Consider the following 27,013-nt stretch of genomic DNA (forward strand, 5'->3'; position numbering starts at 1 on the left):
CTTGTCCACTAAGCTAGGGCTATTATCTTCTCATCAAGCGTCGCGCCCCTTGGAACGCCTCTACATCGACTACGTAGGACCCTTCCCCCAATCAAAGGGGAATGCCAACAAATTCATTCTTGTGTGTGTAGATGGTTTCACAAGATTTTCCTGGTTATTTCCGACTAAGCTGGCTACTGCTCATTCCACTATTTCTTGTTTAAATTCCATCTTTGCTTCTTTTGGTCTGTGTCAATATTTAGTTTCCGATAATGCTAAAGCCTTTACCTCCAATCTCTTCCGTAAATTCTGTTTTGATCTGTCCATCTCTCACGTAACTACTTCGGTGTATTATCCCCAACCATCTCTGGCTGAACGGGCCAATTGTTATCTGAGATCGGCTCTTATTGCCTATCATCATGATGATCATTCCAGGTGGGACACATCCCTGCATTGGTTGGCCTTCGCTTTGAATTCGGCGGTTCATGAATCTCATAAGTTCACTCCAGCTTCTTTAATTTTTAATTTTGTGCCTAACACGCCGTTCTCTAACATTTGGTCTCTTAGTGATATTCTACCAGAGACAGTAGATCCAGATAATATTAGAGATCTTTGGAAGAAGGCTAAGGCCAATCTTAAAGTATCGCATGAAAAGGTTAGGGAAAGATATGATTGTGGACAGAGGGCCACCAATTTAAAAGTAGGAGATCAAGTCATGGTTAAAAACTTTGTTCCCGCGGGCAAGTTTGCCCCCAGATTTCATGGGCCGTGCATAATTTTATATTTCCTGACTCCTGTTACATTATTAGTGAGCAATCCAGCCACCGAGAGGATCTTTAGGGTTCACCTGTCTCATAATAGCGGGAGAGGTGTGTCTGAGGGTACATGAGGGGTCCGGGCGACCTCTATTTAACGTCCTTCAAATTCTTCTGCAAATCAACGTTAAAAGATTTCAACTATTAATGCCTCTTCCATGTTCTTCCTCCTATCTATTTGCAAGGCATTAGACATTTTCCTCAATGATAATAAATTTTTCAAAAAATTCTTTCGTGTCACCCCTTGGAAGGACATTTGTGGGGGAGGTCTGTACTTGATGGTACACCTCCACGACACACATTTAAATCTTCCGCCTTAAAGTACTCGTCTACAGGAGAGACTATGAACTTAAAACTGGACCTACTTAAATCTTTCCTTTGAAGATGTCACTGTGTGAATTTCGACTTGTTTTTGTTTTCCATTGATCAAGAAGTGTGGACGTTCTCTCCTAGATGTCTCCGCTAAAAAATTGTGAGCATGCACCCTGGTGCGAAGTGAAGGAACTTTATTTGAAGAAATTTTGTTTTCATAAGTTTGTTCTTTACTAAATTTCGTTAATTCTTTTGTGGGTTGGCAATATTTAGCTTTTCCTTCTGGCAGTTTTGAATTTAGCCAATCCCTGATTTCTGCAATTAATTTCCAACCAATCATGTGTTTCTTCTTCTATTTTGTGTGTAACTTTTGATGTTAACCAATAAAGCACCGCGGGTGTGTCTTGATCATTCATGAGAGGTCTCGAACTTTCCCCGAGGGTTTATAAACTGCTGATTTTCTTGTCTCTCGGCCACTCGATCAACATTTAACCTGGTGTATGGACGTGTAGCAGGAGGCGGGAGGCGCCTCTTTCATCAGGCAGCAGGTCTTCAGCAAGGTAATAGCCATTTAACATCTTTATTTCTTGCTAGCTCAGCAGTTTAACCCGCGGGAAAGGTCCGAAACTTTTACCATGTAACCTACTTTTCTGTAATGTAATGTTTGCCGGCTTATGTAAATATCTTTACTGTAAATCGGGGATAGAGAGTGCTTTACTCTCTCAAGCTCCCCTTCATTTTGGTTTGAGGTGACTACGTTTTGGTAACTGATTCTCTTCCTTAATGTTTTAAATTATTCTTATATGGGTCACCTCCATAGTTTGGGAATAGCCTCTGTTTCATCGGCCTAGTGCCTTTGAGGTTTTAAAATGAGTATTTAGGAGTGCAAATCACGCCTCCATTCAACTTGGTTTTGCGGGCCATTAACTTAACCTGTTCTTTTTTTGCTAAGGCCCAGTAGGTTGGGTATGAGATACCCCCATTTCATTTGTGTAAGTTGTGCCTTGAGGGCAAGTAACTGTAGAATCTGATGTTGCCTTGAATAGGCTTGATTAACTGAGAGCCTGTTAGCTCTTTTCAAATAAGATTACTGAGTGCCTTTTAAAGGCTTGATATTGTGAGTTGGGAGCAAGTGCTCCAGGGATTCGGGGATTTCTGCCCTTTGAACAAATTTGTGCTCAAGGATTGTAAAACTTGGGACTTGAAGCCCAGATGGTTAAATTGTCTCTAAATTTTGGATTTTCTTGTTTTGGATAAAGTCTTCTCATTGTACCTAATGTTTCATTGTTATAAAATTTGCTGAGGTTGAATTAAAAAAAAGAAAAGAAAATATAACCTTCAGTTTAACTTTTCAATTTTTTTTCTTGGCATTTGTCGTTAGACCCATTCACCTCTGCACCTTCTTTCACCTCTGCTAATCCACCAAACCACGGTAGCAGTGACTTTTCATGCATCTCTAAATTCTGGGCTCTCGTTGGAAAAGTTATGCCTCTGCCGGTGTCAGGTGGAGATGCAAAAGATTCCACTCAAGGGACATGAAAGTTCATCGAGTTGGGTCACAGAATTGTATCGTGGCTCTACATTGATCTGGCTGATATGAGGACGTTTATTAATTATCTTAACTTAAATCATCACAATATACCTTACGATATTAAATCAGAGAACCGAAGATATGACTTCGTGGAAGGATGTTCCGTTTAATGACTAACATTCAAGATGACAACTACAATATTAATAACATAAGCACAATACAAATGTATGTTAGGAGTGATTGAATATAACATTAATCGAAAGAAAACAATCTTAATCTTTGACTCTTGTTAAAAGTTCGTTTCACATCATCGTGATCTTATTATGATAGGTTGGTTACAACATCAAACAATAAACTTTGAAATTAATCTCTAAACTCAAAAGGAAAACCAACCTCGCATTGCTGAAGGCCTAATTCATAAACAAGTCCATCATTTGTCATATCTGTCTTTTAACTGATACTTAAAAATTATAAATCTTGTCGACTTGGCACACCTATTCGTTGATCTCAAATACGTCTTAACATCCCGTTATTATTTTTAAATCATCGCTTAATTCATTAAGAATCTATCTAAACAACTTGAATGCATATTACTACCGTTCATGTCACATAATGATCAAAGATACACAGCCAACATTTAGAACCTTTCAAAAATTAACATTGAACAAATAAAATGAAACTAATATCTTCTGAGCTCCATCGGCATCTGCACCTAAACAACAATATCTGAAAATGCAACCATCATCAACTACAATGGTTCAATATCTATGATGGTTCTGCAGCTCTGGTGTCCTCCGTGAAATAAACCTAAAAGAAAACTACTTCAGCTCTAAGCGTCATTTCAATGATCTATAAGAAGAAATTCAGCTAGCAAGAAAATCAATCTACACACTACACATCAGTAAAGATTACACATTCCATTCGTGACATGGTTCTCGATTATATAGAGTCATTACTTAATGAAGATCTTGTATCATCTTCCCATGTAATGCGCATTTACCTATACTCTGTTTAATTAAAATATCTTTGACGATCATCCTACGAGTGTCATTGATACGCATCAAAACATCTTCGCAAATATTGCCTCTACGCCCAAGTAATCACCATTCATTATTGCAAATCAAATTCATACGCATGGCAAAATCAATCTTTACTACAATAAATACCACCAGGACCTCTACATCGCATTATTTCATTAAATGCTTAATCCCAATGAAACATTATTCGACAATCCATATAATATTAATTAACCACATTATTCAACGACCCTATCACAATAAACCTTTCATCTGAATATTATACACATGTCATGCTTAAGAAATTCTCATTCCATTTATAATATACTCAGGCACTTTATCTTACGAAGACTTCATCTTAACACAATTATCAACACCATACCATCGCGACAATATCACAATCACTTTCGCAAATATTACGTCTAACATAAAATACGATCGTAGATGATTCTAAATCACACACATATTACTTCCCGATTCCATGTCTGAACCATACATTAAATTAAGATTCCTTATAATGACACTATCTCATCATATGCATTATCCATGCCTAAATCTTACCTGTGTGACACTTACTAGCGACCGCTTAGATTCTCATAATTCATAGCACCATATATCGTAATTTTCAAGATTATTCACATTACAACTTACAACATTCCTACCCATCATAAAGTAAAGATTGACGACTAAACGGTTACCTTCAAGTTGTATAACTGAACATGTCACATTTTTGACATTGTATAATAAACTACTCTATTTTAAGCATCTACATAGCGGGATAGTAAGACATTGACTTTGCGTACTTATCAGTCGTTGGCTTCAGGACGAAGACTCCTCTCATCCTCTGGCATTGGTATTTTACCCATTGGTATCCATCCCAATACTCCTCAGGACTGTTAAGACCGTGCCATACTTTAGCAAATCATGCTGGAGTTTGCGAACATCTTATAAACATTTCCATTGGTACTTGACTTCATGATACCTGAAACTTGTAACATGCTGTTAGTACAACATTACACACATGAATATTATTTACAATATCTTTATACCACACTTGCCTTAATATTTTAGAAAACCAGATACGTATCTCGCCTCTTTACAAAAATTGTTCTTATTTCAAGTGATTATATCGTAATACAATTCAACTTTCTATCTGATTTCTTTCTGAATCGTGTGCAACCCTTGCTATAGCTTTAGGATCTTTTAACAAACTGTAATGTTCTCTTATTTCGAAAACAAAATCTAATACTATACTCTAATAATAAAAGTCGGTTTGCTTTCACAGACTTTTCCATGTTTCATAGCTCCCTTATGTTTTTGAAGTTAAACACCTGACTTCTTGATACAGAGTACTCCTACACAATCATTAACATCGGCAATGGAATTCATTTAACAATCTGTCACATGATATTTTGCTTTACCAATCAACTATTTCATCATCAGTCTCGATTCTCGAACTATATCGGACTAGATAGGCAAGGTATGGCCATCATATATAAATTGAACTTGGCCCATTAAATCCAACTTATTCCATAGCCTCCGATACATTCTGTCATTGATATTTCTCGCCATTTATTTACATTTATTAATATTTTCTTGAGGAAACTAGCGATCTTTATTTAATTCTACATTTTGTGCTACGATGTACTATTATAAATCGTAATTTAACGAGATGCCACAGGGTTCTGAGCTTATCTTTCTTGCCGATACCTACAATCCGTTGCCTGTTATTCATGTAGTTGAGCGAGTTATTTGAGCTTCCGACATGCTCGGATGTATAATAACTGGATGTACGATTTCATTAATCTTTATCTTACCATAAACTTCCAATGTCTCCACCGATATTAATCTGACACGCATTGGAAGGTTGCAGTATTCATAATAATAAAGAGGTAAAGGAAATCTTTAGCATAATATAATTTATTATGTGTATTAGTCAACTTAGGTGGTGTGGCCATGTGAAGCATAGATTTCTTTCTACTACTGAACATTTTTGTTGACTGCTACAAGAACAGAGAATATTATGCGAAGCTGAAATAAAAATAAAGCTGGTTAATATCAAGATATCTTTCAAAAAGTGTCGAGTGAGTCACTGAGTAACATGAAATGAAATTCATATTAAAGCCTGTATTGTCAACCTAATACAACTCTTATGGTTCTTTGAGGAAATTCCACCTTTGCAATACGTAGGCAAGTCAATAAGTATCTGCTCTATGGCGTTGTGTGCTCACCAGCCGCTAGATAGCACCGTTGTCTACGTCTGTGGTAAGTTTCAGTGTTATCAGGTGAGTAGAGCTTGCGCTGTTGCGACGTAAAAATGGCCATGCCACTCTTTCTTTGCACCAAGGAAGAACAGCATTCCATAATCCATTTTTAGTGGTCTGGGATGTACAAGGAGCAGCACAATGCCAATCTAAAGACAAATAGAGCGACATTGCAGATACTTATTGACTTGCCCTCGTACTGTGTTTAGTACTACACCCTTCCACCCACCATTATTTCACTAATCTTTTTAAAAGAACGGGGGTTAATTGCATAAATCATGTATGGTGGTAGGAAGTATATGTTCCCGCCAGCTACTCAGGGTAAAAATATGAACTTAGTCCATAAAAATCTGTTAATATAATCACAGGTTCCGTTGAAGAGTAAAGACATTCGCATATCAATCATTCAACCCCCCATAATCAAGCAATTAACCATGATATCGATCTTATCACCTCATAGATTATTATTATTAGCATTTATACTACCTTATGGCTACATATCATTACCTATTTTCAGAAAGAAAACTCAGAAATTATCCTAACTCTAGTTTATTGATGATGCTTGTTGTTTTAAGGGGCCTAACATCGAAGGTCATCGGCCCAAGTTTATTAGCATGCTAATATGATATCAAATAAAATCAAATCAAATTGTGGGCTATAGAGAGAAGAAAATGAAATTATGTTACATATTTAACTTGAATACATAAATTATTTCAATTGACATAGTTGAAATTTGATTTACTATATCCTTTCATTCATAACTTGTCATTAATACTTTGTTGAATCATTTCAGTTCATCACCTTTGCATACAAATAGTTCATGGGGTAAATGAGGTTTGATTCTTTATTTCAGGTGGGAGTAGGGATTCTTCATATTTAGTTTGGATATTTGTATTAACTTTTTTGAGATACAAGATAATCAATAAGTTTCCTGAATGTGGTATCAAATTGTCATCACACTTTAAATTACTATATCTATAATAATACTAAGTAAATATTATCATATTCATTCGTACATGCCAGTAGAAATCAAATATTTTATTCAATAAGTGCCACTAATAGAATAGCCAATCAGTTCAAACTATGAAAATCGTGCTGTACGACTATATATTTATGTGCTATTGTAATTAAAATAAACTCTTATATCATTTACCACTGTGCCAATACTACGTTGTAATTCAATTCACCAATCTACATTGTCATTGGGAAACATTTGTTCTGTAAGGTGATGTTCCTTAATATCCCTATATCTACTCCATAAAGTATGCGAGATTCAATTAACCTAGCATAATCTCTCATGTTATACTACCAATCGACCTTTAATCACCTGGACTGTATCTCTATATTCACATGAGCATGACATAACCTCGCTGCTTGCGTTTTATTTATCATACAATAACCGTAACTAACACATAAATCCGTAACATCATCTTCCTACCATTGCTCACACAATGAACAATTAATATTCTTCAATACTATCATTACTTCATAATTCTCATATATCCCTTCTTATAGACTCATCTGCATATATAAATTCTAAACTCATTTCTTCTAAACAACCTCTTTGTTACGGTTTACTAGTCCATCGACGACATATTCTTCTTATTAACCGCGAATTCCCAATATTTAATCCATTTCTTCTTATATTACAGTCATAATGGCCATGTCTGCCAATTTGGTCTCTTCAATATCCAGGTTTTACTCTGCAATTCATAGACTCTCTTCTTGATCTCGCCTAGTTCCACACTAAATGATCTTTCCAAGTAGATTGGTACATGAACATCGATATACACATTCCATATATGCTCACAATAACCTAAAATCATCTTACGAGTACGGTATAACTATTACTCAAATTGGCACATGCTTGCGGTTAACTTCTTAAAATCTAGCACTGACATTCACATACTGGCACATATAATTTATTTGTAGGCAATTCTGCACTCCTACTATTATATTTCAACAACTACAAATAACTTTGAATTGGTATTTTGGAAACTTATTGCTTATCTCGTCTCGATTGGGTCAACTACTGGCTCCTGCTCATTTGTTATGCCATCTCTGAGCAATCAGCTTCGGTCTCCGTATACATCACAGCTGGGCATCGGTCTCGGCAGTCTGGCTTGAATCATAGCATCTCAGATAGTCCTCCTCCACCAGTTTAAGCGTGTTTCATCATATCGCCGGTGGCCATGCAAGAAGAAGACAACATTATTTGGGCAGAATACATAGCTAGATCTTCCATTATAAGCCTTCTAGCAAGTATGAATGGTTATTGGTATTTCTTAATACTTCGAAATTGTACTCTAAATATATACATATATTTCCAATGAAGCTTATTCTCGTCTGCTGAACGTTGGCTAATGCTTCTAATTAATATCTCTGCTGTTTTGACAGTATCCGGCCACGTATTATAATGCAACTGGCCCTTTTCTCCTCAATCTTTCACTGGTCCATAGCTTTCCTTAACTTTATTGAAAACGAAAGTGTATGCGCTTTCCTCTCGTCTCGGCTTATTTTAGCAGGAGTAAATAACTAAATTTTCCGCTCGAATGTATATTATCTCTCGGCTTTCTTCTCGTACGTTGATAACACTCTTCTTGGCTCGCAGTAAAATTACTATCTTTTTAAATGCGATCTTCTCTTACAAAGTAGTTAAGAATAGAATGAATTCAATTATTTTTTTAAGGACCATAGTTGTTCTATCTAAGAAACTCTTTTCTTTCTCGCCGGTCTTTATAAGTCTCCGCCTTCTAATTACGATCAACATGCCTCTTGGATACACTTCATATATATTTGCGCTGTCTGAAGCTGCTCCGCGCCATTTTATCCGCTACATCTCCATGTTAATGATCATCTCAGCTGAAACGTAATGGTACAGTACTGTGTTGTACTATGTTTATTTTATTCCAGTCACATGGATTAATGCTACATCTTTCGTCTCTCTAGAGACATCTTCAGCCATATAAAAAGGAACAATCTCAAATAGCAAAGATACACAAACATATTAAAATACATTAGAATATTACTTAAATAACATATAGTCTTGCGTATAAACCAGTCTCAACTGTACACAGTCATTAATTTCTGTACACTTCAAATCTTGGCCTCATTGAATTCATCTGAATGTCGTTAATCAGTATCATCCAACCTCAACAGCTTCCATACTGTCATAGACATTTTGCTGTGACCTGTGCCAAGAGATGGATGCAAAAATCCTGCAAAAACAGGTGGGCATTGAAGAGTATAAAAAGATTTTTCAACAGTATGCTTACGCATGATATATACTGTAAAAGAGAGGGAATGCGTGCCTATAATGACACTTTCCTAAGTTCTCAGTTCTTTTTTCTTGGGTTGACGTTGGCCTTTTTTTTTTTTTTTATCTTCAATAGCCTTGTATGTGAGCCGGTGTCATCACAGCATGATGTCGTATTGCCTTGGCACAAGCTGGTGGTCTGGCTCGATGGCGTCAGGGAACCGCCGTAAGCGCATGAATGGTTGAACGGCGGGTACAACTTGCGCGGAGACTGGTGAGTTCTAACCAAGAGCTGTATTACGTTAACGTTTTATATCTCAAGGGGCTCTAAAATCTGAGCTATTTAACTTGGAAAACATATTATGCTGGAACACTTTAAATGAGAAAATTATATGTATATCTTAATGTGACCCATTATAGGGTGGGAAGACTTATTATGTGGGAACGTCTTAACATAGTTTTACTGTGTTATATCATCCCTGGAAAGGCAAAGTATCGGAAGCGACATTTTTTGTCAGAATTGAGGTTATGATGTGTATATGTCAATCAGACTCCACTGTGCATGCTGACAAAGTATCATAAGCATAAAATTAATCTAGAGGGTAAAAACAACGTTAAATTTTTAAATTATAACCACCATCTGTAATATACAGAACACCAGATTATCATAAGCAACAGTCATTACATCTTAAGCGCCTGAGTTAGAATCTTGTAATTTGCGTATAGATTATTGGAAGTAACAAGTTTTAATTTTGAAAGGAATGTATGATGCATCAGTTTCACTGTTCATGACTGTTGTTGGTCACTGATGTAGCACTCGTTTTGTAACTGCCTCAAATCAATTTGGCACTTGAAGCATAAGGCAAAGCCTACTGATGGACCTATCGCATTTTGATTGACAGGTAGTATACTAGCGGAATGCAGAAGTGGGGTGGGAAGGAAAGAGAAGGGGCTGCCTCTTGTGACAGACTTGACTGAGAAAGTACCGTCAGAAGCTAAACAAATCGGTTCATTGTCAGTACATATTCTTACCGTTCGTGCACAAAGTGAATTATGCCACTGAAAATTCAAAACTGAAGTTTTGCGACAAGAGGAGAAACATGAGATATTGTTCAGTGTACATAGTTTTATGAATAAGCAAGCTGAGGACAGAAAGAATAAAACACAAGAACAGTATAAAAGGGAGTTGTTGATAGTACAACAAAAAATAGGAGATGTAACAAAAGTGTTGTAGAGGGTGGTCAAGAGAATTTTAACGATCAAGTTTACCATGCGGTTATTGTCGCACGGCTGTGAGTTTGCATTTGGGAGGTAGTGGGTTCGAATCCCACTGTCGCCAACCTCTAAGTTGGTTTACCGTGGTGTCCCATTTTCACACCAGGCAAATGCTGCCTTCCCAGTCCTAGCCCTTTCCCATCCCTCCTGCCAAAAACCTTCAATGTGTTAGTGCATCGTTAAACAAGAAGCAAAAAAATTAGTAGAACAGAGACAGCACAAGACTGAAGAAACTTCATTTGGTACACCAGGAAAAACACTGAAAAGGCAAAAGCGTATAACAGATTTTTAATATTTTGATGACAATGACATTCTTTAGAAAACAACTCCATCAAAATCTAAATTACGACCTGCATGAGGAGAGAGGATTGGTTTCCAAGGAAGTTGTATCAGTTTGAGAAGTATTGTAAAAGAGTTAGACTTCAACTGGAAGAAGATTAGAATTAATAGAAAGGTTTTAATTGAGGTCACCTATACGGTGAAAGACCTGCACCAGGCCTCTCTGGAGGCCACACGCCATGACGTGGCAGTAGTTATCTTGTGAATAAATTTGTCAGCGAGTTGCTAAGGAAACTGAGTGTGCCGTTGACGACTGATGGGCGATATCCAACAAGGAGATTAGCAGGCAACACAATATGAGTATCTAAACCTTATTTACGACTCCAAACACAAGTGATTTGTTACCACAGACAGATGAGGTGGACTGATAAAAATGTTCCTTTCTAAATGTTGTACTGTAGTCAGTGTAATTCCCACTTTGATTCTCTGTAGTGGGGTAATTCAATTTTCCTATTGTTTTTAATCTGCATTTCTTTAAGAAAATCTCTTATTATTCTCATGCTTTACATTTCTTCAAACCAATCCATCCAAAATATTGGAAGCACTACAAAAGCTATTGCAAGAGGATCTGTTTATTAGACAATGAACTAGACAACGACCGGCAAACAGTCATAAAAATAAGTTCCTTTTTGTTACGATTGAATAAATGCATAAGCTATTATGACAATAAGGTAAAAAATTCATTTCTGGAGTAGAATAAAAACCAAAACGGGCTAAACTGTAAGTATTCAACTCACTAATTGTTTTTATCATCTCCTGTAAAATTCATGTTTTTTTGCTTATGATACTTTGCCTTTCCAGGGAGAATAAATTTATTTCTTTAGCTACTTCTCAATTGTAGCAATAATTGTGCGGTTGAGGGTTGATTTTTTAAATATAATTCAAAGGGTCGCAAACCAAATGAATACACATATCTTTCATGAACTTTACTCAAAACTATTTTTAAAGGTAGGGTATAGTGTGGACTATATCTCCTTAGAACTTTACTCTTGGTTTACTGTGATCTTAATCAGTATGGAAACCAAACCTAACTGAAGCAGTAGAGCACACGTGATTCACTCAGAAGGATAAGGGTTCAGTTCCCCATCAAGAAAGCGATGAATGTAGATACAAGTTCTGCTTCTGGACAGGTACATGACTCTTAGTTAAGCCAACTTACAACAGAAGTGAGTTCCAGTTAGGAACCTTATGAGTTGATAGGCAATAAATTTGTTAGTATTCATTGGTGGTACTGTTTTGAAGAATATTTCAAGCCGTTGAGCTTCCACGGTCTGTTGAACTACAACGGTGTTCTTTGCGAGATAGGACCATGTTGTTGTTCCATGTGTAATACATGCAGGTTATCACTGCAGTATTCTTTATCAAGGCATGTGATGTGCTCCTGACGAACGAGTTGGCTGTGCCGTTAGGGGCACACAGCTGTGAGCTTGCATCTAGGAGATGGTTGGTTCGAACCCCACTGTCGGCAGCCCTGAAAATGGTTTCCCATGGTTTCTCATTTTCACAGCAGGCAAATGCCAGAGCTGTACCTTAATTAAGGCCATAGCCCCATCCTTCCCACTCCTAGGCCTTTCCTATCCTGTAGTTGCCATAAGACCTATCTGTGTTGGTGCGACATAAAACAAATTAATAAAAAATTATGTGCTCCTATCATTACATAGAATAGATCTGTTGGCCTGGCAATCCTAATATCTCTGGGGTCGGAAGAGAACAAGGGACAGCAGATAGGAAAAGTGAAAGCAAATAAGTGGAAGCAATGCAAGACACAGTTATTTTTTTTTTTTGCTAGGGGCTTTACGTCGCACCGACACAGATAGGTCTTATGGCGACGATAGACACAGTTAGGAGCCGCATGTCCTTAAGACATACTTCCAAATTAACAGTGGTGGTGGTGGGGGTGGTGGTTATTATTGTTTAAAGAGGAAGTACAACTAGACAACCATCCTGTATTAACACTAATCAGGGAGAAAAAATGGAAGCACTTCGAAAAATGATGGTATCGGGCAAAGAACAAAAGGCGTGAAAATGAAAGACTCCCTAGGCCCCGAGTGCTCTAATACCATTGGGGTTGGAAAAGAACAAGAGTTGACCAAGAGAGGTCAGATAGGATAGATGAAAGTGAGCTGAGGGCTCTGTGGTGGCTAACCCATGCTTCCAAGTTGAGAGCCGTGGGGCCCCTTTTGTCACCTCATACGACAGGCAGGGGATACCGTGGGTGTTATTCTACTGCCCCCACCCACAGGGGTATCCTAGTTTGAGAACACTTGCAGAGCTGCCCATCTCGGTTGCCTCTCTGAGAGGCAGGGATACTGTGAACTTATTCTATTCCCTTTACCGATTAAGAGACCTTTTAGGTTGTACCGGTTGGTACACCTATACGCCGCACATTTGAATTTTCCGCCTTAAATTACTCCTCTACAGCTGAAACTCTGAACTTTAAAACTGAATTAATTCAACCATTTATCAGAAGATGTCACTGAGTTAATTTTGAATTGTTTTTGTTTACTAATTATCAAGAAGTGTGGACATTCTCTCACAGATGTCTCTACCAAAAAACTATGATCATGCACCCTGGTACGAAGTGAAGGAACTTTTTGAAGAAATTTTGTATTCAGAAGTTTTGGTCTTTGCTAAATTTTGTTTTCTCATTTGTGGGTTGGCAATATTAATCTTTCTTTCCGTCAGTTTTGAACTTTGCCAATCCCGAATTTCTTTAATTAATTTTGGACCAATCGTGTCCTTCTTCACATTTGATGTGTAAACTTTAGCCGACCAATAAACGCATGTGGGTGTGTCTTAATTATTCATGAAAGGTCTCGAATCTTCCACGAGGGTATAAAAACTGCTGATTTTCTTGTCTCTCGGCCACTCGTACAACATCTAGCTTAGTGTATGGAAGTATAGGAGGCGGGAAGCGCCTCTTTCATCCGCCAGCAGCTCTTCTACAAGGTAATAGTTTTTTAACATCTTTAATTCTTGCTAGCTCAGCAGTTTAGCCCTCGGGGAAGGTCAGAAACTTTTTCAATGTAACCTACCTTTCGAAAAATGTAACTTAGTGCTGGCTTATGTAAAAGTTTCTTATTTCTATAACTGTAAATCGGGGATATCCTCTCGAGCTCCCCTTCATTTTGACTTGATGTGACTACGTTTTCATAACCGATTTTCTATTCTTAATGTATTAAAATTTTCTTATACGAATCACCTCCCTAGTGTGGAATTAGCCCCTGTTTAATCAGCCTAGTGCCCCTTAGGTTTTAACACGTGTTCGTGTAGGAGTGCAAGTACACGCCTCCATTCATCTTGGTATTTTGGGCCATTTAATTAATCTGTTCTTTTCCACGAAAGCCCAGTAGATTGGGTACAAGATACCCCTGTTTCTTTGTAGGTGTGCCTTGAGGGCTGTTGATAGTAATGTTAGTTGTTGCCTTTGATAGGCTCGGAAAATTGAGAGCGGGTTACCTCTATTACTTGTGGTAAATGTGCCTCAGAGAGGCTTGAGATTTAAAGGTGGGAGCAAGGGTTCCATGTTATAAGGGGATTTCTGCCCTTTGGTAATATGTGGTTGTGAGCTGAAAGCTCAGGAATTGTAAAAATTAGGGCTTGTGGCCCAGATTGTTAAAGTCTCTCTAAATCTCGGCTTTCTTGGTCTTGTACCTGATTTGATTTGTCGTTATTTGTTAAAATCTGAAATTTTTATGTGAAAATTGTTAAGTTTTGAAAATATAACCTTTATTGAAATTTTAATTCATCTTTCGGCCTTGTAGTTAGACCCATTCCAGCCCACACCTTCTTTCACCTCTGCTGATCCACCAAAATATGGTAACATAGGTAAAAGAGATATACGTAAATTTCTGTGCTATGCGGAAAAGCATAGAATCATGAATATGATTTGGGGCTTAGAAGCGAGAGAGCGAGTACAGATTCTTTGGTTGTTCCCCATTTAGTAGCCTCTTATGTCATGCTGGGTGTACAGGTAATGCGTCCTTTCACTACACCCACAGGGGAGATAAAATGTTCCGATAAATCAAAAGAAATAATTTTCTCTTCCTTCAGCAAGTCAGAATCTTAATGTTTTCCCGTTAATATTATTTGCCCTTGCTTTGTTTAGAGCTTCTCTTTATAGGTCTAATACGTCAAACATCAACATCTTACTAAAACATGTATTTCCGTCCACCAAAATGGTGTCGTTCTTCCATCCATATGACGTATGCTGGTTGCCTGGTTATGGTGTCAGTTTTATGATCATGTAAAACTGTTCATGCTAATTTCAGATAGACCTTCAGCTGTAAATCATCATCATCATCAATTCCCCTTTTCCTGCTAACACCAGGTGGGGGACAAATAGGATTCCTCTCCACTGTGTCTTGTCTCTCCACAATTCCTCATCCAACACTGTGTTCCAGTCCAGGTTCCATTCTCCTATGCTATTCTTAATAGAGTTCATCCATCGTAATCTTGGACTCCCTCATCCTCTCTTCCCTCTCATCTGTCTTTCCAGTGCTTTTTCTTGGCAGTCTTTCTTATTTCATCCGCTTGGCATCCAAATGACCTCGGTCTGTTCTGCTCGAGTTTGTCATTTAATTTTTGTACGTTTAGCTCTCTTCATATGTTTTCATTTCTCACTCTATCCCTCCTTGTCTTCTCTACCATACTCCTCAGGAATTTCATTTCCGCTGCCTGTACTCTACTCTCATCTCTCTGAGTCATTGTCCAGGTTTCTGCTACATATTTCATTATAGGTAAGTAATATCCCTCGTACATTACTAAGCCTTCATTGGTAAATCTTTATTCAGTATTAATCTCTGTACCTGGTAGTAAAAGGCACTCCCCAGTTGTATCCTTCTACTAATTTCCATATCTAGTATTCCATTTTCTGTCAAAAACATATCCATGTTAAGAGAAGATTTGAGTTATGTCGGTAATGGTTTCACTACACAGGTTTTTAATTCAGTATCCCTTTAGGTAGCAGTCAAGGCTTATATTCTATTGATATATTGTTAACATTTTCATGTATGCTGTTTCAGAATTCTCTTCCATATCACAGCAGTAGCATTCTTGCTATGGCATTAGATACACTGACATTACGATACCGATTAAGGGCCAGCCCCCATTTCCTGATGGGAGAAATGTGTCACGACCTCAGCAGGCTTGGGAGACGTGCAGCCGCTGCCAGTTTAGGTGTACCATTCGCCATGCACTCAGACGCCTTTCTACTGGAAACTCTAGAGAACTGGGAGGGTCCTCTTTGGCAGAGTTTAACTCCGAACTGTTCTTTGGAGGAGGATCGTATTTGGATGCAGTCAGTGGTTCTGCGAGGTATTCCCCAAAGTCGGCTGAGAAGGTATATGCATGATTTAATTCATTGTGTTCTATTTCATGAACCAAAGAAATACTGTAAACCATGAGCAAATACATGAAGAAATGATGTAGTAAGGAGATTTGTTAAGTATTATTTTTAAGATCGCTCAAAATTACAAGTGTTATCAACTATGTGAAAAAAGGGATAGGAGATATACAGAGGGTTGCCCCAGTTAAAACAGGATGTGACCTTGAGATCGTGCCAAACCCGGAAGCAGTTGCATGTTGCATGTTGCTTTATTTTTTGTTCTGTCTGGTCAGTGTGATTTAGAGAAGTGCCGTATACAGTCATATCATACCATTGTTGCCTCATGACCTGCCGAATTGCAGATATATGGCAAGGCTACATTGTTGGCCTTTCTGATGCTATTCTCATTATCGTGGATTGTACAACAGTGTAAAATGAAAGGTTTCAACGTTAGTAAGTCCTCTGTAGGTAGTGTGATAAAATTACATCAGAATGGTTTCCTGCCAGAAATAACAACTTCAGAAAACTGTGGAAGAGAGTTCGACCCTGCAGGACTCCAGACATCATTAAGAAGGTAAAGGCTGCTGTCCTGAAAGAAAATCCACCAACTAAAAGACACCTTGCCAGCTACACAAGCACATCTAAAGGTACAGTCTACCGTTTATCTAAAGATGATCTGAACCTGGTAAAGTGGTATAAGGCACATGGACATGCTTTGAAAGCAAGGCACGTTAAAGAGTGGTTCACTAATGCCAGAAAATTATACGAAAACTATCTAACAGCGAATATGAAAATTGAGATGTAGGGCAATAGTCCATGCCCGCAGCCATCATATCGAGCACAACCGGTTCTCAGGAATCGTCTAGGACAAAAGATAAGTCAAAATCATCCAAACTTAATTGGGGCACCCCTCCATACAACAAACTTAACCTCACTGAATGGCCACAGTAAAGAATTTTTGTCATTGTGATGAGAGTAATTAATCTCTTAGTGCTGTGTAAGTAATGAGAAATTATGTTTTATATATAAATTGCTTTTTGAACTATGGTGGACTTGGTTTATGCTTGGCAATAATATGTGTCTTGTAGTGAAACTTTTATTTGATATTATTTAACTTTAATGCACACTTGCCCATAAACTTAGAGATATCTACAGTTGAACCTGAGTTATATGTACAGTATATCAAGGTGAAGAGCAGATTTTAAGTGTAACAAAGAAGTACTTGCAAATCAGGTTTAGATAATATGTTATGTATATATTAAAAGAATTTACTAAAACAGCTTTGGCAAATCTGTCCATCCGGTTTACTGGACCGATTTGCTTCACTTTTGTTTTATTCTCTCTGGAATTACCTGCTGGTGAATCATGAGACATTGATAGGTCTCTAAGTTCAGCAAGTTTTGAGTAATCGTAAAAACAAATCATTAAATGATCACAATAATAATTGCAGGCGAAGGCTTACCCTAACCCTTACTTAGCAGGTTACTAAGTGACTAACACGTTCATTAGTATTCTGATATATGCGATTTTCATCTTTAGTAATGTCATTGCATGCAGCCGTGTTGATTACTAACTGTCAAGCCAGAGTGTATACACTTCCTCTGATCACGGAAGAATACTATTCCCTGCAAGATACTCATTGATTCCCTAACCTTTCTCGGCTTCCAAATATATTCAACAGATGGCAAAGCGTTACTAATAACTTACATGCTGCTAAGAGAAAAAATTCTACGGACGAACAGACCTAATCATGACGTACGCCTCAGACATTATCTGGGAACACCTATCAAAGGATAACCCAGCTACACTAGAAAGAGTGAAGGCCATGCATCTTAAAAATGAACTCTGCCTGGCAAAAAACGCTCCTTCGAGACTATCCTATGAGCTCACAAGACTACCGTTCTACATAGAAGAACTGCAATTAAAAATACCACTGCCTTCTATGACACAATACCAAACTTTATCAAGAACTGCGGACTAAATAGGCGAATATATGAATAGGCTTTTACCAAACATACGGCATGATGAAGTCAGAATGGATGAATTCTGACTACAAACTGTGGCATACCATAATGCGCTTCTTATTAAATGTTCATAAAACCGTTGAAAAGGGCAGGCAAAGAAACAATATGACTAGGACAGGCATATCAAGACGAGTTATCCGACCTATTTATAATTAATGCTGCAGAGCAGTACGGATCCTCTAGTACAATTATTAAAATAATTTTCTCTATTTTCAAGAATAAGATTAAAAACAGGTTATTTCAGAGATATAAGTTAACAACATAATTTGCACTTATGATTCCTGTTCGAGTTTTTCGTGGAACGCAGAGGTGAAAGAAGGTGCTGGGGTGAATGGGTCTAACTACAATGTCAAGAATTGAATTTAAAACTTAAACTGAAGGTTATATTTTCAGAATGTTAAACTTAACCATTTTTCCATGACAATATTACAAGTACAAGTAGCAATCACCAAACAAGACTGGGAAAAATCCAAGATTCAGAACCTTAATTCTTTGGGCTTTAAGCCCCTAGCTTTACATTTCCTGAGCTACTAGCTCAAATTTACAAAAGAGCACAAATTTGTACAAGGGCAGAAATCCCCTAATTCAAAGAGCACTGCTCCCAAAATTACAACATCTAGCTAGCCTTCAAGAGGCATTCGTTAATCTTACAAAAACTTTGAAAAAGAGCTAACCGGCTCTCAGTTTTCCAAGCCTGACCTCTTGGGGCACAATTTACAATTGGAAAATGATTATACAGGGGTATTTAATACCCAACCTACTGGACCTTCATGGAACAAGAATAACGGTTAAATAAATGGCCCGAACACAAAGTGAATGGAGGCGAATAATTGCACTCCTAGATAAGAATACTTAAAACCTAAAGGGCACTAGGCCAATGAAACAGGGGCTATTCCCAAACTATGGAGGTGACTTGTATAAGGATAAATTAAAACATTACAGAGGAAGAAAACCAGTTACAAAACATAGTCACCTCAAACCAAGATGAAGGGGAGCTCGAGAGGGTACATCACTCTCTATCCCCGATTTACATTTAAAGATTTTATGAAGTTTTTACATTAGCCAGTAGAAGTTACATTTTTAGAAAAGTAGGTTACATAGTTAATGATTCGGACCTTTCCCTTGGGTTAAACTGCGGAGTTAGGAATAAAGAAAGTTATTATATGGCCATTACGTTGTAGAAGTTCTAGCACCTGACGAAAGAGGCCGCCCGCTTCCCGCTTTGACACACACACTCAGGAAGGTGACGATCAGTTGGTCAAGAAATGTGAAAATTCGCAGTTTATAAACCCTCGGGGAAAGTCCGAGACCATTCAAGATTAAACTAGCCACACCCTCTCACGTTTATTGGTCAATTTAAAAGTTACACTCAAAATAGAAGAAGAAGACCGTGATTGGTAGAAATTTAATTACAGAAATTAGGGATTGGCTAGGTTCAAAACTGGCGGAAATAAAAAGGAAGTATTGCCAACCCAAAAATAAATGAACATTAGTCGGTAAAAAAACTTATGAATACAAAACTTCTTTGAATTATAAGTTCTTATACCTCGCACCAAGGTGCATGATCATAGTTTTTAGTAGTGACATCTGTGGAAGAATGTCCAAACTTCTTGATTGATAGCAAACAAACTAGTAGAAATACAGTCAGTTCAGGAAACTTCACAATAACAAAATTACATCATATTTTAGTGGTGACATCATCTGAGTAAATTTAAAAGTGGTGTAGTTTCAGTTTCACTGTTTCACCAATAGAGCAGTTCATTTAGGCGCTAGATTTAAATGCGCGGCGTTGGGGTGTACCTCCCGGTACAATTCCTATAATAACTCAGGTTTACAATAATTTCAATGAGATATCTGAAAAACCAACCATCTTATTCGATGTCCTTATTTCAATTATTAATAAGCTCAAAATGCCTAAAGATCAGCCATTATATAAAACAGTTCGGAACATGTTAGCGTTTTACCCCTACCGAAATCCACGCCCTCCCGATCCCTACTCGCCTCTGCCTGCAACCTCTTCCCCTCCACCTACATGACACGTCCCGATTCCCCGCCAGTACTTGCGGCTTGCTGCCTGACACATCGCTCGCTAGTATCCCGCATTAGTTCCTCTTTAGCCTTCTGCTGGTATGTGGTGCATGAGGTGAGTTTATATTTCAAAATTATTTATTTTCTTTCGCGTTCTTTTTTACATTATATTGATACAGTTTGCAATCTTTTTTAGGTCCGTTTTGAAACAAGATCTCTAGAATTGCATTTCACCATCTGATGACATAGTGCTTTGTGAACTCATACTCGTCAACTATGGCCTCAGCCACTCACATGTTCTTTGTACTTCTGAGATTTAGAAACTTAAAACCACCTTGCAACCTGACAACTAAGCTACCGCTATTGTGGAGAATTATCTAATTGATCGTACCTGTTCGCTACACAGCTAAGGGGTTTGAGCCTCCATGGACGTTAACATACTCTTGCTATCTACTTAATATGGACTCCATGAAAGTAATAGTATAGTAGTCATGGTGATGTTTGATGCTGTTGTAGCAGAGGATAATTCTTTGTAAGAATAAATCAGTAACCTATGACATTTCAGTGTTCTTATGAAGTAAAACATTACATAATGGTGCCGAAACCCGTTTATGGAACGATTAGCGGCTAGAAAAACGCGGACAGACAACGGTAAGCAGCATCACGCAACATCGCCGTATCAACAAGAAACCAGCTAACCCAAGTAAGATCTCTTCTTACATTCAATTTCTTAAGCAACGGATATACATTTGAAGGAATATACGTAATTATATACATTACGAACAGACTCATTTTAAGTGTTACGAAACATCAGTGTATGTTTCAAAGTGCGTCGCAAAAACAGTGAATATTACAAGTGTGTAAAGCCTCTGTTGACAGGATCAGTACTATAACCAACACTTAAGATTTAACTGTCGTAAAAACATAATACGGAAACCCGGACTGTTTACGAATGCAGTGTAACTTCAGGTTGCAGTGAAATACCAATTACAGTACAGATATAGGTTAAAGACAGGAATACGGTAATGTCCATGTACGTAGTGTGTGTTATTTTCGTTAACGGTATTCGTGCATAATTCAGTTCAGTGAAACATGGAAAATACGAATATTAACCCACCTACTGCTCAGTTTACAGTTTCAAATGCAAACATTTTACAAACTGAAAGACGCATTCGAACAGCAACCAGATCGTCGGAAACTAGACTTGTTCAAAGACTACGAACAGCGATCGAAGATGGATATGATGACATCGAAATGGAAATATTAGCGCAAAGATTACACGAACTACTACTAGATTTGAGCGAAATTCAGAAACGGATACAGGCGTTGCAGGAAGACGATGCGAACGAACGGGATGCAGAAGAGTGTGAAAACCGTCAAATAGAAGGCCGAAAACTAATTGCAATAGCAAACAAGAAGATCACAGAAATTAGGTTTCCCCAGCAGCAATCAAACGCAAAGAATGAAACAACTGTTCTTCAGTCTGCAATCGTGAGACCACGCTTACCTAAGCTTGAAATTAAACCTTTCATGGGCACCTTTTCAGACTGGCCAAGATTTTATCAGCAATTTGAATCAGCAATTCATAATAATTCGGCAATTACGCCAGTTGACAAACATCTGTATCTATGGAACTTGGTAGAAGGAGAAGCCAGACATCTCATCAGTGGGCTGAAAATGTCAGAGGAAAATTACAAGATTGCACTTCAGAAGCTGAAGGAACGCTTCGACAACATTAAATTACAGCAACAGGAACATATCGATTTCTTCCGTACCTTGAGAAAACATTCAGATCCAACTACTACCGAGTTGAGAAGCATATATAACAGTTGCCAGATGAATATTGCAGCTCTTAAAGGACTTGGGTTTGATGCCTGCATGCTTGGTTCCTTTTTATCTGCAGATATTTTACGTGCCTTTCCAGATGAAACACAATTCGCCTGGTACACTACGCAGGGCGATGATGGTAACTTGGATGCCCTGATGAATTTCCTGGACAAATGGGTACTCAGCAAAGAAAAAATCAGAAGTTGAACGAGTTCAGTGACAGTTTAGGAGAACAGTTCTCTACAACAATGAATCTACACACCAGTCAATACAAGAAAGGAATAAAAAAGAGTAAGCATACTGAACAGCAAAATAATCCACCTAAACTAACGTACAGCGATGAAATAAAAACAAACCCAATCACATGCGCCTTTTGCGATAGAAGAGGCCACTGGAGTAACGAATGCCATAAAATAGTCTCAGTTGCAGCCAGATCAGAAAAATTAAAGAAAGATGGACGATGCTTCATCTGTTTAGGCAAAAACCACAAAATGAAAGACTGTAGAAAGAAAGATCAGAAATGTCGAGTCTGTAATAACACAGGACATCATAAATCCATTTGCAAGTCATCCTTGGATACAATAACGGCAGTAACCACAGGGGAGTCACTTACGAAAGAAACAACTGTTACAGCTGTCCATACTGCAGAGACAAAGAATACACAATTGCATGAGATGTTTTTGAACACAGCTTTAGTATGGATTTCTGATCGCAACGGCAATCAGCATATGACAAAAATACTACTTGATGCCGGAAGTGAACGCAGTTATATCGTCAAAGATCTAACAGATAAACTAAACTTGGAAAACATTGGAAAAGAGTCCTTAATTATTTCAACACTTGAACATCACGGTCAAGCAACAATACGCAACCGAGTACGATTTCAACTTACAGGAGCAGCCACGGGAACTGCAATCAACATAGAAGCTTTAGAAGCTACACATACTTTTCAAGCTCTGAGACCAGTTCCAATGGATATTAGGCAACAATTCAGCAGTTTAAAATTTGCAGATGCTGATGAAATATCGAAGAACATCTTTATTGGAATATTAGTTGGCGCTGATTACCATGAACGTATCTTCCAAGATGACATCATCCGCTTATCAGACTCACTCACCATTCGCAGAAGTATTTTTGGTTGGATTCTATTTGGAAGTCGCACTGGGATTTCGATAAAAGAAACAAATTCATACTTCATTCACTCAGAAACAGACAACCTATTGAGGAGATTCTGGGAGCTAGAGAGCATCGGAATCAGGGATGATGAAACTCGCAAATTCACAGCCAAGGAACAGAAGATCTTGACAACAACCAATGAACAATTTGCGATAACTGAAAGACGGTGCACAGTATTCCTACCTTGGAAAAAGGATGAACCTAATCTACATGACAACAGGAATATTGCATTAAAGCGTTTCGATAGTTTGAAGAAGCGATTTGCAAGAGATAAGAAATACGAAGAACGCTATGTACAAGCAATGCAGAAACACATTGAGAACGAACAAGTTGAATTCTGTAGTGAGGAATCACAAAGAGGCAAAACATTCTTCATGCCACATCATGCAGTAATTAGAGATGATCATGGAACAACCAAAGTGTGGATCGTATTTGACGCTTCTTCACATGGGAAAGGCGAATTGTCTTTGAACAGCAACTTAGAATCTGGCCCCAATCTGAATCCAGATTCAACAGCAACCTTACTTCGGTTACGAACGTTCAACAAATACATTGCAGCAGACGGGAAACAGAGCTTTTTACAGTTGATTCTGAATGAGAAAGACAGAGATTCCACTCGTTTTTTCTGGTTTAAAATGATTCGTTCAGAAGAAGGGTGGCTGAGAACCAATGAGACCACAATATACCGTTTCTGTCGACTCCCATTTGGGCTGACATGCAGCCCGTATTTGCTGGCAGCAACTTTAAGACAACTAGCAACGGTGATGAAAGACAAATATCCAAACGCATTAAGAATTCTAGAAGACAACGTGTATGTTGACGATCTAGCAGCAGGCGGAGACACGGATGAAGAATTGATAGACATTTATACAGAGATGAAAAATTGTTTCAATGAGATCAGCATTCCACTTTCCAAATGGTTATCAAACTCAATAACAATGAACCAGGTGTGGCGAGAAACGAAAGAAGTGGTCCGCCAAAATACATCTATTTTAGGCATTCCAACTGATACGGATACAGATGAATTCTACTTCTCGTTCGAGAATACCGTAAGTACAGCAGCACTCATGCCCTGTACTAAAAGAGTTGTTCTGAAGACTGCAGCAAGAATCTACGATCCATTAGGCCTCCTATCACCAGCAACAATTACAGGAAAGATTATTTTCCAAGAAACTTGGCTGAGAAACCTCGACTGGGATGAGCTTTTGCCACATGATTTAGTTCAGAAGTGGAACCACTGGCTAGAAGGTTTAAAAAGCTTACACACAGTTAAAATTCCACGATGGATAGGATCTTGGATCAAGCAAGACCAGACCAGAGAACTGCACATTTTCAGTGATGCCAGCGAACGAATATATGGCGCAGCAGTTTACATCAAGACGACCATAAACGAACATGTCAGGATCGAATTAATCGCAGCCAAAAATCGACTCGCACCAGTTCAGAAAATATCCTTACCACGACTAGAACTCATGGGAGCTATCATAGCAGTTCGTCTTTCGGAGTATGTCAAACGTGAACTACACTTGGAACTACACCACGTCCAATTTTGGACCGATTCAACCATTGTATTACACTGGATAAGAGGAAACGCGTCGGAATGGAACGTGTTCGTCTCGAACAGAATACATGAAATTCATCGAAGGTCACACCCAACACAGTGGCGTCATTGCCCCGGCAAGGAAAACCCTGCAGATCATATAACACGAGGGCTAACAGCAAATCAACTGCGTGAAAGTAACTCATGGTGGCATGGTCCAGACTGGCTTATAAAACCAGAAGAGTATTGGCCGAAATCAGTTGAAATATCACAAACAGAACTTGATAAAACAGGAATAGAACGAAAGAAAACAGTTTCCCATGCTACCGCAGCTAAACAGACAGAAGCGATTTTCGATATTACAAGATAGAGCAGATTAACCAAAGTTCTCAGGATTACAGCATGGATTTGGCGATTTACACGAAGTTCACGCTGTCAAGAAAAAACGTTAGGCCCACTACAATTAGACGAAATTCAAACTGCAAAGCTGTTTTGGATTAAACATTCACAGAGAGAATCGTTCCCAGAAGAAATAGAAGCACTACAGAAAAGGTCAGAACTACCCAAGCAGTCCAAAATTAGAAACTTTTCTCCATTCATCAAACATGGCATTCTTAGAGTTGGTGGACGTTTACAATTTGCCGGTTTAGATGAAAACGAGCAACATCCCATTATTTTAAATGGTGACCACCATTTCACAAAACTGTTAGTAGAAGAGGAACATAAAACCCAATTCCATGTAGGAACTCGAATTTTGTTGAGTATTTTAAGGACAGACTTTTGGATACTTCGAGGACGACAGATCATCAAGAAAATCATTAGACAGTGCTTACCGTGCAAAAAACTTAAAGCAAAGGCAGCTTCGGAAGTTGAACCCCCTCTTCCGGCAGAACGCGTAACTCCTAGCAGACCATTTGAGACCACTGGTGTGGACTTCGCAGGTCCGTTATATTCCAAGAATGGAGGCATATTACGGAAAAGATACATTGCATTGTTCACATGCGCTGTCACACGCGCTGTACACTTGGAGCTTGTGACAGATATGAGTACGGAGAAATTCATTCACGCCTTACAGCGATTTATTGGACGAAGAGGTTTATGTCGAACAATTTGGTCCGATAACGCACGAACATTTAAGAAAGCTGAAAGAGAACTTAGCACATTATGGGAAAATCTGAAAACAGAAGACATTGTGCATTTTTTGAATGGTAAAAATATTCATTGGCAATATATAGTCGAACGCGCTGCTTGGTGGGGAGGATTCTGGGAGAGAATGGTACAGACAGTGAAAAGCTGTTTGAAGAAAGCCTTAGGAAGCAGGCGGTTCGATGATGAAGAAATTTACACAGTTCTCGTCGGAATTGAAGCAACAATCAACAGTAGACCCTTGACGTATGTGGAAAACGATCCTCAGCATCGTGCGCTGACACCAGCACATTTTCTTATTGGTGATAACACAACAAGGCTACCAGACAGAAAGACCAATGTTGAAGATAGTAACAAAACAAAGGAAGAAATGAATCAGATGTGGATAGAAAAACAGTCTGCACTGAACACATTTTGGAAGCAGTGGAGGAACGAGTATCTATTGGATCTAAATCGTTTCCATGAAGTTCAGCAACGGAACCAGAATCGTCCACTTCTTCAACATGGAGATCTGGCGCTACTAAGCGACGATAAACTACCAAGGCAAATTTGGAAGCTAGCTAGAATCTCCAAACTCATCATAGGACGAGATGGGAAGATCAGGTCCTGTGAGCTGACTGACAAAGAGGGGAGAGTGTTTCGAAGACCCATTCAACTGGTACATCCATTGGAGTTGAGCAACCGTGATACGGCTCAAGGTGGGGAGTGTGGAGAATTATCTAATTGACCGTACCTGTTCGCTACACAGCTAAGGGGTTTGAGCCTCCATGGACGTTAACATACTCTTGCTATCTACTTAATATGGACTCCATGAAAGTAATAGTATAGTAGTCATGGTGATGTTTGATGCTGTTGTAGCAGAGGATAATTCTTTGTAAGAATAAATCAGTAACCTATGACATTTCAGTGTTCTTATGAAGTAAAACATTACAGCTATTTCAAGCAAGATTTATTTGATTCTTAAAGCCGCTCAATTTAACTTGGCTTACCGCCTATATTCTAATGAGGAACTATTTTAACAAACATTAAATAACGAACAGCTATTCTCTTTTACAATGTAACAATACTGGACACTGTTACTAATTTTATTTACATAGGTATTTTTACGTGATAGAACGTCTTAAATTTTAATACTATAGGAATGTCAATACCCCAAATT

General features: G+C 38.3%; 1 protein-coding gene across 4 annotated transcripts in view; it reads left to right on the top strand.

Moving 5' to 3' along the window:
- The window catches only part of mst (misato mitochondrial distribution and morphology regulator), a 146,417-nt gene that overhangs the window by 75,490 nt on the left and 43,914 nt on the right, over nt 1–27,013 (top strand). For all 4 annotated transcript variants that reach the window (XM_067146774.2, XM_067146773.2, XM_067146775.2 and 1 more), the window contains one exon: nt 15,812–16,128. In XM_067146774.2, the coding sequence (XP_067002875.2) occupies nt 15,812–16,128 (317 nt within the window). The remainder of the gene's footprint in view (nt 1–15,811; nt 16,129–27,013) is intronic.

The sequence above is a fragment of the Anabrus simplex genome, chromosome 5 (genome assembly GCF_040414725.1).
Source record: "Anabrus simplex isolate iqAnaSimp1 chromosome 5, ASM4041472v1, whole genome shotgun sequence".
NCBI lineage: Eukaryota > Metazoa > Arthropoda > Insecta > Orthoptera > Tettigoniidae > Anabrus > Anabrus simplex.